This window comes from Macrobrachium rosenbergii, chromosome 3, assembly GCF_040412425.1.
Source record: "Macrobrachium rosenbergii isolate ZJJX-2024 chromosome 3, ASM4041242v1, whole genome shotgun sequence".
Classification (NCBI taxonomy): Eukaryota; Metazoa; Arthropoda; class Malacostraca; order Decapoda; family Palaemonidae; genus Macrobrachium; species Macrobrachium rosenbergii.
This window is the reverse complement of record NC_089743.1, coordinates 51015030-51031007: the sequence shown is the minus strand read 5'-3', so window position 1 is coordinate 51031007 and position 15978 is coordinate 51015030. Positions and strand designations below refer to the sequence as shown.

Genomic DNA, 15978 nt, shown 5'->3' with positions numbered 1-15978 from the left:
TGCAGACGTAAGTTCCCTCCGCCGCGGGCTTTATTGTTTCTCGGCGGAAAGAATTTCGTAGTGTTTCTAAAGAAGTATAGATATTTATTCGTCATTTGCGATGCTCCATTTCCCGGTAATGGTTCGCATGCTACGATAGCAAGTTCCTCGATGCCTTCTCTTTTTCTTTCTTTTGCATAAGGTGCCACTTACACTCAGAATTACAGGAGATTGGGCACAAAGTTGCGACACTTTCAGTCTCTGTACCTTAAAAGGCCTGGCTCCCTCCGATGAGGAGCACAGTGGCGTCTTTTCTCTTGGTGTAAAGACGAGGTTCTAAATGCTGCAAATGGGCCCCAAATTTCACCCTCTTTGGTCAAAGAATTTTTGGTCCCAGTAGAGTAAGGGTAAATGTTACTCTTCTTGATTTTGGCAACAATTGTCCGAATACTTCAGGGAAAAATAATGACGGATTGAAAAGAACTTTTTGGAATTTAAACATATCCTTATTAAATCACCTGAAACTTTACTTAAAACTGTTTTAAAACGTCGTGTCTATGGCCACAGGAATAGCCACCGACGTGCCCAACATACCCGTTCTCCATCCAGACTCAATAGTGACCCAGAGTTCCGTTTCATCGAGCAATCTGGCTATTCCAAACAGCATAACAGACGTATTAGTGAACAGGACTCTGACCGTCATAGACACAGAGGTCATCGATGTAAGCAGAATTACTACAAGTACTCCATTCATCAGTGATATTGATTCATTCATTGACAAGTCACTGTATGCCGATTTAAGAATGAAAAACATCTCGACTGCAATTCTTCTGGTAAGATAATTTCCATTTTGTTGTTGTTTCATGGTTAAATGAAATTGTATCTCTCTCCGCATGTTTTGTTTTCTTTTTAATGTACCTGAAGAGCACATTAAATCAGTGAAGATACTTCCGAGACATGGATATTGTTCGCTGGTTCGTAACTAATTGTACAATATGATAATTAATGACCAAATGAGTTATAATTCTGTTTTTATTTGGATTCAAATGAAAGGTTATGAGTGCTGTCTTTCACTGCCTAATTAATTAATCTTATCGAAAACATATTCTGCAAAGTAAAATTGCCGAAAGATGATGGTCCACTGACTTTGAAATTAATTTAAGGCATAGATATGAATTAAATTTTAGATATAATTCCTTTCATCTAATATTCTTTAAATTTTGAAATTAAATTGAAAATAGACCCAAACCAAAATTTTTTAAAATTCTCTTGGTTTAATGATAACTATGATCTACTTTTTAGGAGAGGAAAATAACCAAAGACTCCTCTACCCCAGTCTTAAGACATTATTGTTATATAAAAATTTTGGTTTACAGGGAAAGTCTATCAAATATATGTAGATTTTGTTTACATTTATACGTGAAAAGCTTCCCTAAACATTTATTGATCCACTGCCTTGAAAATTAAACAACCTTTAATGGTTAACATTTGCTAATATTTATTTTTGTACAAGGGAAGTAAATAAAACGAGTCTGCCCATCAGAAAGAGTAATTGTTTTCCCAGTACAGTAGTGGCAATTCTCTAAACATTTATTAATCCCTTTCCCTGGAAATTAAGCAATCATTAATGGTTTATTTTTGCCAACATGTTTTTTACACGATGCAAGTAGACAAAACAAGTATGCCCATTAAAAAGAGCGATTATTTGCCCAGTTCATTAAAGGAAATTCACGGTGAATATAAAAAGGTGATATGCAGATTTTACGTAGTGTCTCCATTAACTCTCCTGCCCTGCAGGCAGCTAAGACGAATTGTCTACTCCGACCCTTAATGGCAATTAACGATAGAAAGGTAATGGAATTAAAGGGCGGCGTGCAGACCCTGCATTTAAAAAAAACAAAAACACGTATACCTCACTGAAAGGTACTGGATCTCCCCATCTGAGTACATCTCGTAAATATTTTACCGTAAATATACTCAGAATTTTATTTTTAGTTCTTATCTGTTATGATATTGTGTGAGCTGTAATGATAATTTCACAAAATAAAAAAAAAAATCATTAGAAAAACATGTATAACTTGGTAAAATTAGCACATTTTTACGAGTGTCTTGGAAAAGAGGACCCGCACAGAGTTGGAAATATTCACTTTCAACTTCTCGTGGAAGGTACAGAAAAAATTTTTGAATGTTTTTTCTTATACCATGTGCATTTGCATATCTTCCTCTTTCCATTGGTGCTTTTTTTTTTTAATTGGCCAACCTTAAAGTTTGCCCGGTCTAGGGGTATGCTTACTATATATTTTAGCCAGGAATGTAATGGTCAACCATCTCTCCCACACTGCAGGTGATTCTGGGCACCTTGGCACGGGAGGGCAAACCGTTGAAATACCAGACGAAGCCTCCCTCTCACGCTTTCTCTCTTTCCTTCGCCGACGAACCCGAGTACAATTCCTTCGCCTTCCCCAAGCAGTTCCCGGCGTCCCCGAAATATGCCACGACTCCCAAGTACCAGGACTTCTTTGGCAGCGCGCCCGCGCGCAGTCCCGTCTACCTGAAGTCCGCCAAGCCAGCCCGTGGGTCCTCGCGCCCTCCGATTTATCACGGGCGGCCGCCCTCCTTCTGCGATCCTCACAACCCGCCCGCTTGTGCGTCCAACGGCAGCTATTATTGCATGCACGATTCCTACTACCCGACGTGAGTGCTTTCAGTTATGTTTAATTTAGGCTAATTTCGTTGATTCATATAATTCAGTTGAGTTTATTATAATTCTGATAGGGTTTAATTATTACTTTGGTTTAATTTAGAGGATTTAGGCAGCTGTCAGACCTAGCCTAAGTTTTCGCTCATTACAATTTTGTAAATAAGCACAGCTATTTTACAATTATACATACATACATATATATATATATATACTGTATATATATATATATATATATATATATATATAATTATACATACATATATATATATATATATATATATATATATATATATATATATAAATATGTATATATATGATTTAGTTTTTCACTTGTACAACTATTTATATATATATATATATATATATATATATATATATATATATATATAGGATATATATATATATATATATATATATATATATATATATATATATATATATATATATATATATATATATATATATATATATATATATATATATATATATATATATATATATATATATATATATATATATATATATATATATATATATTTGTGTGTGTATGTGTATGTACTTAGCTAGAAGGAATATTAACGAGTGAAGCCAAGACATCCTTGAGAAACTAGGTATTGAAGGGACGAATTAAAATAAAAATAAAGAACTTAAAAAACGTATTTGTGTACCCACTTGCTATGTTGATGACCAGTCAAGGCCTAACCAGCACAATCTTAAACTATTTCTGTTTTTCAGGTATGACGTGGAATTAGCTATAAGAGACGATCCCCACCTGGTCCAGAAATACGCAGACGTAAGCGACCAAAGTGCAGATGATCTCGTCACGCATATCGCAGCCAATCAGGAAGCAGAATTTGATTATTCCTATTACAATCCTACTGCTTATGACGTCACCCACTGGATCGGGCCGGAAGGTAAGAAGCTTATTTATTATTGCAAACTTACTGTTGTGACGTCACTTGCTGTATTGGATCGGAAGCTGAGAGACAAGAAAGACCGCTCTCTCTCTTTGGTAACTGTGAAAACAGGTAATTTTTCCCTCTGTCTCCCTCTCTCTCTCTTTGGCAGCTGTGAAAAAGGGTAATTCTCTCTCTCTCTCTCTCTCTCTCTCTCTTTCTCTCTGTGGAAAGGGTCTATGTCTTAGCAATTACTTAACTCATTTACTTTCTCGTTTCACAGGAAGAGAGCTCTCTCTCTCTCTCTCTCTCTCTCTCTCTCTCTCTCTCTCTCTCTCTCTCTCTCTCTCTCTCTCTCTCTCTCTTCCTGTGAAACGGGAAGTAAATCTAGTTGAGCAATTGCCAAAGTACATTTTGGTCAACTATGTAGTTCTCTGCCTTTGAATGCGATGCTTTATTTGACACCAGAATTAGGAATTTCAACTGTTACTGTTTATGTACTGCTACATATTTTACATATAGTTATTTGTTTATTCATATATGTAGATATGAATACATACTTATTAAGGATAGGTTAAAACTATCTGAAGCCACACTCAAGTCCGTACGCTAAGACACTTACGCACAAAAGGTTACATAGAAAAAATAATTCATCCAACAAAATGTCAATAATAATAATAACTAATCCATAACACATATATACACACAAAGAAACATACACAAATACATACATATGTGTATACACACACACATATCATATATATATACATATACATATATATATATATATATATATATATATATATATATATATATATATATATATACCACTATGAAAACCGTCTTCATAATCATTCTGAATAACGCTCTTCCTGTCTTCAAAAATCCAGGTTATCTGTGTCCCTCAAAGGTGATATACGGAACCCCTAAAAGAGCGCGCAACGCCAAAGGCGAATGGAGGGTGATCGTCAATGGTATTGGATACTATACACAAACAGCCAGAATTGAAACCTGTCAGTGAGTTGCATTCTCTTTATATGACATAACTTATAAGCTAATTAATGTAAGGTCTTTTAAGTTGGAAGAACCTTTAGCTAATTAATAGCATTAGGTAGTAGTTGTATTAAGGAAATTATGGAATCGAGCTATGCACAGGGCCACTTTCAGACATTTAGTGCTCAAGGCAGTGAAGAGAGGGAGTAGGAGTGGTTGGGTTGAAAGATAGTTATCTAAAAAAGATAAAGATGAAATACAAAAATATATGGATTGAACTGTTGCTCTGAGATGTAATAGTTAGAGGGTTTGTACAAGAAGATTGTGTAGAAAGGGAGCGGGAATGGCTATAAAGTGAAAAACTAAAAAGTGTGTGCATCCAGCGGCCGAAGGGACTCTGCAGACATCCTTAAGTTATGGCTACAGTGCACTACGTGAGGAACACTTAGGTGCAGCCGGGATTACCATTGATCTCCACATATATAGTATGCAGCCTTTCATAAAGAACAGTTACCATCGGTTATTTGGCTTCGTGTGCAATTGATCTCCATATAATATATAGTATTATTATCTCCTTTCATGAATAATATATATAATATATATATGTATATATATATATACACTTTCAGGATTTCTTCTTTCCTTTATCTAGGAGGAAGACAATGTTGTGGGGAGGGGAATCAACCCCTTTTCAATGATCTCTAGCATCTCCTTCAAATGTATTTTTGACGACGACTGTACTTAATTGTCCTGAAAATTTTGTAAAATGGTATTTCCCTCCAGGTTTCCCTTGACACCCTGTCGCATGCTGGCCCCTTGCTTCAAGAGCAAATGTATCCAGAAGTTCATCTACCATCGAATGCTGTCCTACGATCCCTGCGATCCTTACAAAGGACTCTTTGTGGATATCTATAAGCTTCCATCAGTTTGTTCGTGTTTCGTGGCTGCTATGCATGAGTGATCTCGGGTCAGAAATATTAAGTGAAGGTATATTATTTTGAATGAAGAAGAAATGAAAGAACGTAAACATACATACATACATAAGGACTGATACAGACACTCACAAAACCCTCGCAAATGAGGAAACGCTTATTAGGAGAGTTTTCATATATATATATATATATATATATATATATATATATATATATATATATATATATATATATATATATATATATATATATGTGTGTGTAAATGTGTATGTGTGTGTGTGTGTGTGTGTATGTGTATGAACATAATATATATACATATATATGTATATATATATATATATATAATATTCTTCTTCCCAGCTTGTTCCCATTTTTATATGGGGTCATATTTAGACATCCTGATTTCATATATATATATATATATATATATATATATATATATATATATATATATATATATATATATATATATATATATATATATAATATATTTATATAGAACATACAATCATATTTGTAGAACAGTAAAATTATGACGATCCTGCAGAAAAAATTATAACGGTCATACATACATGATACATGCATACAAACTTACACACTTACATACATATAAAAAACACACAAAAAGACAGGGTGGTTACATTGTTCGTTTACTATTATTACCAATGACAGGCCCATAGCAGTTTCTGAGACATACCCCCACTTTAATTGTTTTATGAAACATTGTAACTATATCAAGCTGTTGGATTTGCATACAAAAAATTATATCTAATTTGCAGCGCAAGGTTACTGATTTTTAAATCAGTACAATCACTTAAGACTTTAGTCACTGATAGAGTACAAAACTGTTTAGTGCGGTGGTTCTTAACTTTTTATTACCACGCCCCCTCTAAGAGTTGGTCCTTCCTTCCACGCCCTCCTTGCATCTGTGAGTAAAATATCATCCCAGATTTAAAGGAAAATGAAAAAAAAGAGAAAGAGAAGGGGTTTCGAGGGATAGGGAGGGAGGTAAATAATTACAAAACATGGTAAGCCCAACGAGTCTAACCAGAGTAGTAGAGTATAGGAAACTAACGTTATAAGGTGATACGTTTGCAATTTTTTTTATAAACTTCTGAATATTAGCTCCTCACTCTTGTTAAGAGAATAACGAATATAATTAGAGAATCTTTAAATTTTCCCTAGAGCTCGCGCCTCCTGGAAATTGCTGACGCCCCCTTAGAGTGGGACGCGCCCCCTAGGTTAAGAAACACTGGTTTAAGTGTAAAGGGATGAACCACAACGTCGAAATGAGTGATACAAATATCATTGATACAAATATCATTGCGCGGAATAAAACTGCCACGATGTAAGACAATCTGAACTGATTGCTGTTAAAAATTTTTTTGAGTTTTATGAATTTGGGCAGTTTATTTCTGTTTCATTAGACGTCATAAATCAGCTGTTATGCGAAAAAAATGTTAACAGTGATTTGGATGTTGCATTTAAAAAAAAAAAAAATGTATCTATAAATACAAAACACGAGGGAAAAGACTTCTCTCAAAAACTTTTATTACCTATGGCCAAAAAACGACATGATAGATTTGCAGAGATATTTGGCTTTCATGATTAGTTAGTTGGCAAATAAATTGAATCATCACCATCTGCGTGTTCCCAAGGGCTCGTCAACGATACAGTAACATGCCAAAAGCGCAAGTCGATAACTTACGGCGCACTCTTCACGAACAGGTTGAATACAAGCTAACAACAACAGTTGGTAGTCCTAACCAGTGCTTCAAACGATTACCCACAGGTTTACCAGATTGGCCATTATGTCCAAGTTTTGTAAATTTAGCCATTTTTAAAACTCTGTGGCCATGAAAAATCAGTTTGGGCTTTTATACAAGTGCACAACAGCAAAACCCTTTAAGACTCGACTGCAGAAAAAGAAGAACAAGATATTCATTATTTAGAGGAAGTGCTGTCAATTCAACAGCTGTGTTACCCTGCAAGTATTTTAAGTTTAATTCAAAGCATTTTTGATGACGTGTACTTGAATATATAGGCATAATTTATCCACAGTTAATTGCTGGTATGATAACTCATACAATTCAATCATTTTATATTTTTAGCCATATTTTTGGACAAATACTTTTCCAAAGTGGCCATTTTCGGCCATATTTGATTAAATTTTGGCCATAAGCTGTGTGTTCATCTGGCAACCCTGATTACCCAGCATTTGGCAAAGATTCATTCCCCAATTGAGGTAGTCGACTTGTTTTCCTCCTGTTTGTGATATGTTTGCGTTATTGCTCGGCGTATGTTTATGACATGTTTTACTGTAGTGTGAACGTACACTTGAAACGACATGAAAGAAAATTAAGCCTTTTGAATTACGCATCCTCTATCGCTTTTTCCGCTAAACCCTTCAGGAAGAGCCTTTATCTTTTAAGAAATGAAAACCAGATAATCAGATCACTATCACTGCAATTGATCTTGCACCAGAGGATTACTGTGTTGCATCTTTATCACATATTCCATCAAATCGTTATAATTACACAAGTCACTAGATGGGGAAACCAGTTCTCAGCGCTGTCTTTGTAAGAATATTATTTAAGAATGAACAAAAGGAACCTCTAGGGAACCTGCTCTGTTCCCATTTTCATAGCATGTAATCAAAACCTCTCTTTTGCACACTTATAAATAATGTTCCTAAGAAATACATCATTGTGGATTTGTTTAACCATCTAACACGCTCTTGATTTATTTTTTAGTATGTTGTGCGATGAAAATTTTGCGCATGTTATATTGTTTTGTCCTATTAGTTTATGTCCTGATGTCTGTAATTCAGCCTATAATAAATAGCAGTTAGTCAAAACTTTTAAACCCGTCTTTGTGGAATGAGAAATTAAAAAAAACAATAATTCCCCCTTTTTAGGTTTCATTTACCCTTTCGTACAATAACAGCAAAGTACAGATTTATTGATATGCCCAAATATTAAATGGGCCGATGTCTTGATTTGCTACGATTACTCAGAAAAAATAGAACTTCACACAAAAAAGAGAAACATTGTTGGATTCCCGTATGTCAGCACTGAAGTCTAGAACCCAATGCATATAAGGAGAGAGAGAGAGAGAGAGAGAGAGAGAGAGAGAGAGAGAGAGAGAGAGAGAGAGAGAGAGAGAGAGTCAAATCAATCAAATCAAATCAAAACTTTATTTCCATTTTACAATGGTTATTCTACATTTCTCACAAAGGACACATCAATACAACATACAATAGTAAAAGTACAAAATCATTTAATCATCGACAAATTGTCAGATCTAAAAGCTCCTCAGCACAGCAACTACATACTGCTCTTCCTTCTTTAAAAGTACATCTAACAAGGTCTCAAGATCGTAAAAATCTGAGTACGAGAGACTATTCCAGTTACAAGGTAATAGATTAGTGAGACCCACAACAAAACACAGCACGATAAAAACCAAGCAAAAACGCCGGTCAAGACTAAAAATCAGGAGAAAAGCAAGCCACTTGTTATAGAGAGAGAGAGAGAGAGAGACTTTAATCACGTCACTCAATTTGTGTCTGAGAGTATAAAAATGTTATGGAAAAATAAGGATCATGATAAAACCGTTTGTCTGCAGAGGTAACTGTCATTCAAATGGAACCATCGAGCAAACCAGAAACTCCTCTTATTCGTCACTTCCCTCAGATCTTTCTTTTGATGCTCTATCTTACAAAAGATAAATAATGAAGAGCTTTTCATGAATTTTGTACACAGTCTGTATTCATTTAAAGCATTACATACACGCCTATCGAAGCCTCTGCAAAAGTGCCAGTTTCTTCGGCTTGAAAGTCAAAATACGAAATTATTAACCTACAAGAGTGAGATGGCATGACCTTAGACTAAAAGAATAAGGATGGAAATTTAATTTCCTCTTATTTACTTTTGACGAATAAAGGAATGTATTTTAGTTTACTGCGATCACTGTCAATTTCAACAATGGTGTTTCTAATTTTATTTTGTCTTGTGTATTTTTCTTGTCTCCTAGCAAAATCTTCCAAGGAAAACCGGAAATATGAAGGTATTAGTGTAAGCGACTATACGAGTAAGTTTGAGTGTTACAGTTCCTTGTTGGACGGGTCGGTATAGTTCTCGGCTAGCACTCTGCTGGGCCCACGTTCGAGTCTCCGACCGGCCAATGAAGAATTAGAGGAATTTATTTCTGGTGATGGAAATTTATTTCTCGATATAATGTGGTTCGGATTCCACAATAAGCTGTAAGTCCCGTTGCTAGGTAACCACTTGGTTCTTAGCCACGTAAAATAAGTCTAATCCTTCGGGCGAGCCCTAGGAGAGCTGTTAATCAGCTCAGTGGTCTGGTTAACTAAGATATACTTTTTTTTACTGGAATCTTAAAACAGCATGAAGGGGTTTGTAAACTGAGGTACTTGTGTTTGGGTTGATTTTTATTGTCTATACTATTTATAATATTTTTCATAATTTAGAGGGATGGCTTAAAAATTATAAGCCATAAAATATGAACATCAAGTTCATCAAATACGCTTTTGTTTTGGGAACTCTACTTTATGACACGTAATATATGTTTAAGAGATGAGGATTATTAGTGTTGTATGTTTGAGACGTGCAAATAGCGTGTGACAATTCTGCACTTATGTTTAATTCATAATTTCTGCATTATCTTCGTACCAGCTTAGCTACATATGCCCTGGCGAAATGAATGATAGGATATTCATTTCAAAAGTGTGTGATGTGCATCACTTTTAATGTAGGAATGACTTAATTTTCTTGTGGTACGCAATAAAATGAATAAATACGGTTCTTTAAGTGTTCCTGTCTGGTACTCTTATCAACATCTTACTTCTCTAAATCACTGTTTTGTGTCTTAGGCCAATTTCCATGTTACTAGTTAAGACTAAGAGCTTCAAAGGTTCTAGATTACTAACCTGTGTAACAACATACTGTACACAATATGTTTAAGCTTACTAAAAACGCCAGGCTCTCTACATCTGGTCATTTGGCATACAGTGAATGAAATCAGATACTTAATTCACCGCCTATATATCAGAGATAAAATATACATACTTTTTAGACACTCAAGTATACACACACACACACACACACACACACACACACACATATATATATATATATATATATATATATATATATATATATATATATATATATATATATATATATATATATATATATATATGTGTGTGTGTATATGTATGCACACACACACACACACATATATATATATATATATATATATATATATATATATATATATATATATATATATATATATATATATTTATATACTGGTAGTTTGTCACTTTTGCACACGTAAATTTTTTTATAATATTTCAGAAAAAAAACTATCTAGTGACATCTAATCTACGTACTCTGGTAATGATTTATACCCAAGGAGAATTATACTTTATAAATGCATCTGGTCCGGCAAGGATTCTAACATTGTCCTTTGTTTTAGATACAGTGATAGACGGTCGATTGTAATCACCTTCTGTGTATGGTGTATTCAGTATTAAGTTATAATGGTCCTTATTGTAGGTATTTATACGAGTATATATATAAATATATATATATATATATATATATATATATATATATATATATATATATATGTATATATATATATATATATATATATATAATATATATATATATATTTGTATATGTATATGTATATGTATACATATATATATAATAATCACTTTTTACCGGATACATACACACACATATATATACACACACACACATATATATATATATATATATATATATATATACATATATATATATATATATATATATATATATATATATATATATATACTGTATATATACATATATATAATGGTCACTTTTTACCAGATATATATGTAATAGTACTAACTGCAATACCATCTTAATTTCTCAATAACTTTCACAGTCTTTGGATACCCTTGTTGCTGCAAAGGCTGATATCCAAATGGAAGCAAATGAAGACATCCTGATGTCCGCAGCAGGATTCGAACCCACATCCAGAGTATGAGAACGAGGTCACATTACCAACGTAGTTAAGTGATAATCTGGATGCGGGTTCGAATCCTGCAGCGGACGTCAGAATTTCCGCATATTCTTCCAATTGGATCTTAAGCTTTGCGGTGACAAGGGGTCCAAAAAGTGTGAAGAAATAGAGAAGTTAAGCGGCATTGTGGTTATTACAGTATATATATACATACATACATACATATATATATATATATATATATATATATATATATATATATATATATATATATATATATATATATATATATATATATATATATATATATATATATATATATATATATATATATATATATATATATATATATATATGTATATATAAATATGCATATGCATACATACATGTATGCATATGTATAAAAACACACATACACACATATATATATATATAAATATATAAATATAAATATAAATATATATATATATATATATATATATATATATATATATATATATATATATATATATATATATATATATATGCATATATAAAGTAACATTTATATTGAACAGGATGAATAATTGTCAGACGCATTGTAATTGTATTGTCCTGTGCACTGCTACAGACCGATTTATGATATATAAAAATTCGGCTCTAAAGCCAAGCAGTAAGGTATTGTCAGGCATTCACTGCTTTAGACAGTAAAAATGAGGAGTTGGAGCGGCTGGGCAGCAAAATTGAAGAAAGGAAGCAGGAATGGAGGTGAAGTGAAAAGCCAAAACGTTTGTGCAACTAGGGGCCGATGGGATGTTGCAAACAACCTTTAGTAATGCCTACAGCGCACTATGTGAGGGGCACTGACGGCACTTACACCCTAAGGGGATATAGTTCTAGAGAATAATCACATATTTCGTCACCTTAATACCTAAATGCCAGAAGGATAAAGAACTAAACAATTACTCAGTATTTTTATTACTGCAATTGGTTATACAAATTCGTTTACAAAAATAAGCTTTATATGAAAGACACGTGGAGACAGCTGTACATGCTTGATAATGAGCCCTGCTAAGCTTAAATAGTTAGCATAGAGCTTGATTGGCATAGAGAACTGCTTTCTTTGTACCACCAGTTAGTTAGTCAGTTTGGCTGAAGTTCGGAAATATCTTGACATATTCATTTACTGAACCGTTGGGAACATGATTATTATTATTATTATTATTATTATTATTATTATTATTATTATTATTATTATTATTATTATTATTATTATTAGTCAGAAAATAAACCACTGTTCATGTGGGACAAGTCTTCAGGGGCCACTGACTTGAAATTCAAGCTTCCAGAGAATATGGTGTTTATTTGAAATAAGTTACATAAGATAATAGGAAATACAGAAAGAATAGATCAGTTATTTGCAAAATAGATAAATTAAAAATTAACAGATAAATTAAAAGAAATAGAAATAAATGCTTAAAATACAAGGTGGATTGCTTTAGGGTCGTAATGCATTGCGTCTTGGCTTGAACTTTTGAGGTTCTAATTGCACAGCAACCTCATCTCTTAGAAAAATTGAAAATGTATAAACAGATCCTTTGGAAGCAAAGTTCGCTCTTGCTCACTGCCAGTTTAAAAACAAAATATTAAAAATATTTTTCTGTTTATAACAAAGGAATGAGTTTCTTAAATAGACTTAAGATTTGTCAAAATAACTGATAAATATTTTGCATTAAATTCAAATTATTTCAATTTTTATGGACGAAAACAAGACTCGGAGACGGCTCATATTTCCAATATTTTTTGAAATGATGATTAGTAAATGAAAATCCTCGCAAATATGTTTCCAGTAAAAAGGAATAGACAAAATATCTTCGAACTGCACTCATACTGGACTCCCAGGAACGATGTTACCTTTGTTTTATCAACATTTTATTCGTACCAAGATAACGGTGAATGTTACCGTTAAATCAGATACAATAAAAGAGGAAGATTTGCCTCAATAAAAAATGTAGAAATAGATTAGAATATAACAGGGAAACAAGAGATAATTGAATAATTAGTCACCTACTTACAAAAAATAAAATAACTTACAATTCACACAAAAGAATAATAGCATACAACCTTAAGAAAATAATTCGATATAAATAAGCTAAAAGAGACTAGTAGTAGTTGCTCGAAGTTGACGTGGCCAATATGCGTAACCATACTCTGACCTGAAGCGTAGGCCTAATTAAACATACAGCCATTGAATTAATCAGGTCAGAAGTATCTTTAAAATTTTTAATTTTCATTTACGGCCGATGAAAAAAGCGCCCAGAAGACACGCGCAGGTTGAGGGCAACTTGAAGGTCTCGATGGCGAAGGGGAAGTATTTGTCGCAAGGATCGTAGACCAGGAAGCGGTGGTAGATGGATTTCTGGAGGCACTTGGACTCGTGGCAGTGGGGCACCAGAGGGCATGGCCCGTAGCTGAGGCACTCCTCGACTCGCGTCGTTTGGGTGAAGATCTCGTAGTCGACCTGCGGGGTAATGCTCGGTAAGTTTCGGGAAATACTGCTGCGAGATAATGTTTAGTAAGTTTCAGGAAATGCTGCTGTGAGATAATGCTTAATAAGTTTCATGATATGCTGCTCCTAGATAATGTTTAGTAAGTTTCAAGAAATGCTGAGTTCTAGAGTTTGTGGAATTAAAATGAGAGAGAGAGAGAGAGAGAGAGAGAGAGAGAGAGAGAGAGAGAGAGAGAGAAATATCTTACGAATAATTTCGCTCAGGTGGTGTAAGGATCACCTGGTCGAGGTCTGTTCGTCTGTAGCTATGGTATGATCCGTTAGGTGAAGTGCTGATCGCCCACGAATTACTGTATTATCTCTCTCTCTCTCTCTCTCTCTCTCTCTCTCTCTCTCTCTCTCTCTCTCTCTGTGAAAAACCCGGACAAAAACCCCAAAAGTCAACAAGCTACTTAATTCGCTGTTCACACCGACAAAAGCGTAATGGATTTTTAAGAAAACACTCCCATTATCGTTCCTCACTTCGTCCCGTCAGAGTATTATAAGAGAGAGAGAGAGAGAGAGAGAGAGAGAGAGAGAGAGAGAGAGAGAGAGAGAGAAGACAAGACGCGGACGAGCGCGTTACTCTATCATTCTGAATGATTGCCAGCATGATGAGGATATGACCAGTAAAATTAGTCCAAAACGAAAAAGATGTGTTGTTCAGATGATGCCGTTACAGCTTGTGCATGTCTACTGTCAATGAATAAAACGGTTACAAAAGTACTGAGGTTTTAAGACTTCCGATAATGAATCGACCTCCAGTATAAGAACAGCAATGATTAAGACTGATAAGACAAGCAAATATTTTAGTTGTGACGTAATCAAAACCATTTATTTTTGTTTCAATGACCAATTTTGCTGCTTACAGTTACCGCCCCAGGAAAACAGTGTTCATTGTATTGTGAGAACGCGAGTATCATGTAAGAACTAACATTTTCTAAGCTTTTTTTTTTGTTACTATTACGTAAAATCCTTCCCAATTCCCACACAATAAAGACGGGAAGTAAATTTTTTGGCCTATGGAAATATCACTTGTTTTCTTTGTCTATTTTGTTTAATCTTACATGAATTGTTTTTATGAAGGTTATCGAGTCAAGAAAAATAATATTCGAGGCTAAGAGTACAGCCAATGGAAAATGGCGTAATTAAAACTTTTTGATGAATCGAAATAATTTAGATAACGACAGGAAAGGGGGAAAATGTCCTTAATGAAGGTAAATGAAAAGTACATCAGATTAATATGAATAAAAACTTCAAACTTCAAACCAAGCCAGTCAGACCTTGATATTGTTGACGATGATCCTCCAATAACCGTCAGTGTTGATAGCCCGAAGTGGCCTCACGTAGCCGATCTCGGAGGGGCACAGGTAAGTCTCATCGAGGTACCTCGGGAGGTCGACGGAGTTAAACCTGGAGAGGTCAGCGACGTCGGCGTAGAGGGACAGGACCTCGGCCTTGTGGTGATGGATGGCGTCTTTAATCTCGTACTCCGGATACTCTTTGTCATAGAGGCACCAGGGTTTGGTCGTGTTGTAAGAGCATTTGGGCGCGCTCTCATACCCATGGCACTTGTAGTCCACCTCGTGGGTATGGTATACAGCAGGCTGGGGACTCGGATAAACTGGGTATGCTGGAGTGACTGGCGGATATGGCGTTACGGCGGGGTAGGCAGGCGTTACGGCGTACCCCGGCGTTACGGCTGGGTAAACGGGAGTCACGTGATGGTATGACGGGGTTACGGAGTGGTACGCAGGGCCGTAGGTGGTTGGGTTGTATGCCGGGGTGTAACCGTAGTGGGGTTTGGGCGTCGAATGATAGTGGGTTCCGTGGTGGGCGACCAGTGCGGGTTTTGGGTCTGCTTTCGGGTCTGCTTCCGGTTTGGCTTCCGGTTTGGCTTCCGGTTTCCCG

At 34.9% G+C, this 15978-nt stretch overlaps 2 protein-coding genes across 2 annotated transcripts in view; one reads left to right on the top strand and one right to left on the bottom strand.

Moving 5' to 3' along the window:
* The first annotated feature begins 536 nt into the window (after positions 1-536).
* On the top strand, positions 537-5615 carry LOC136851224 (neurotrophin 1-like). The gene is made up of 6 exons (XM_067125158.1): positions 537-812; positions 1777-1830; positions 2300-2673; positions 3416-3594; positions 4467-4593; positions 5353-5615. Exons 1-6 carry the CDS (start codon positions 537-539, stop codon positions 5528-5530), a joined length of 1188 nt encoding a protein of 395 aa, XP_066981259.1. The 3' UTR covers positions 5531-5615.
* Positions 5616-12827: 7212 nt separating this feature from the next.
* LOC136828453 (uncharacterized) overlaps positions 12828-15978 on the bottom strand; it is a 12232-nt gene continuing 9081 nt past the window's right edge. The window contains exons 2-3 of the mRNA XM_067086528.1: positions 15351-15978; positions 12828-14040 (exon numbers count right to left, since the gene is read on the bottom strand). The exon at positions 15351-15978 is cut by the window's right edge and continues 29 nt beyond it. Coding sequence (XP_066942629.1) covers positions 13810-14040; positions 15351-15978 — 859 coding nt within the window. The 3' untranslated portion in view covers positions 12828-13809. The remainder of the gene's footprint in view (positions 14041-15350) is intronic.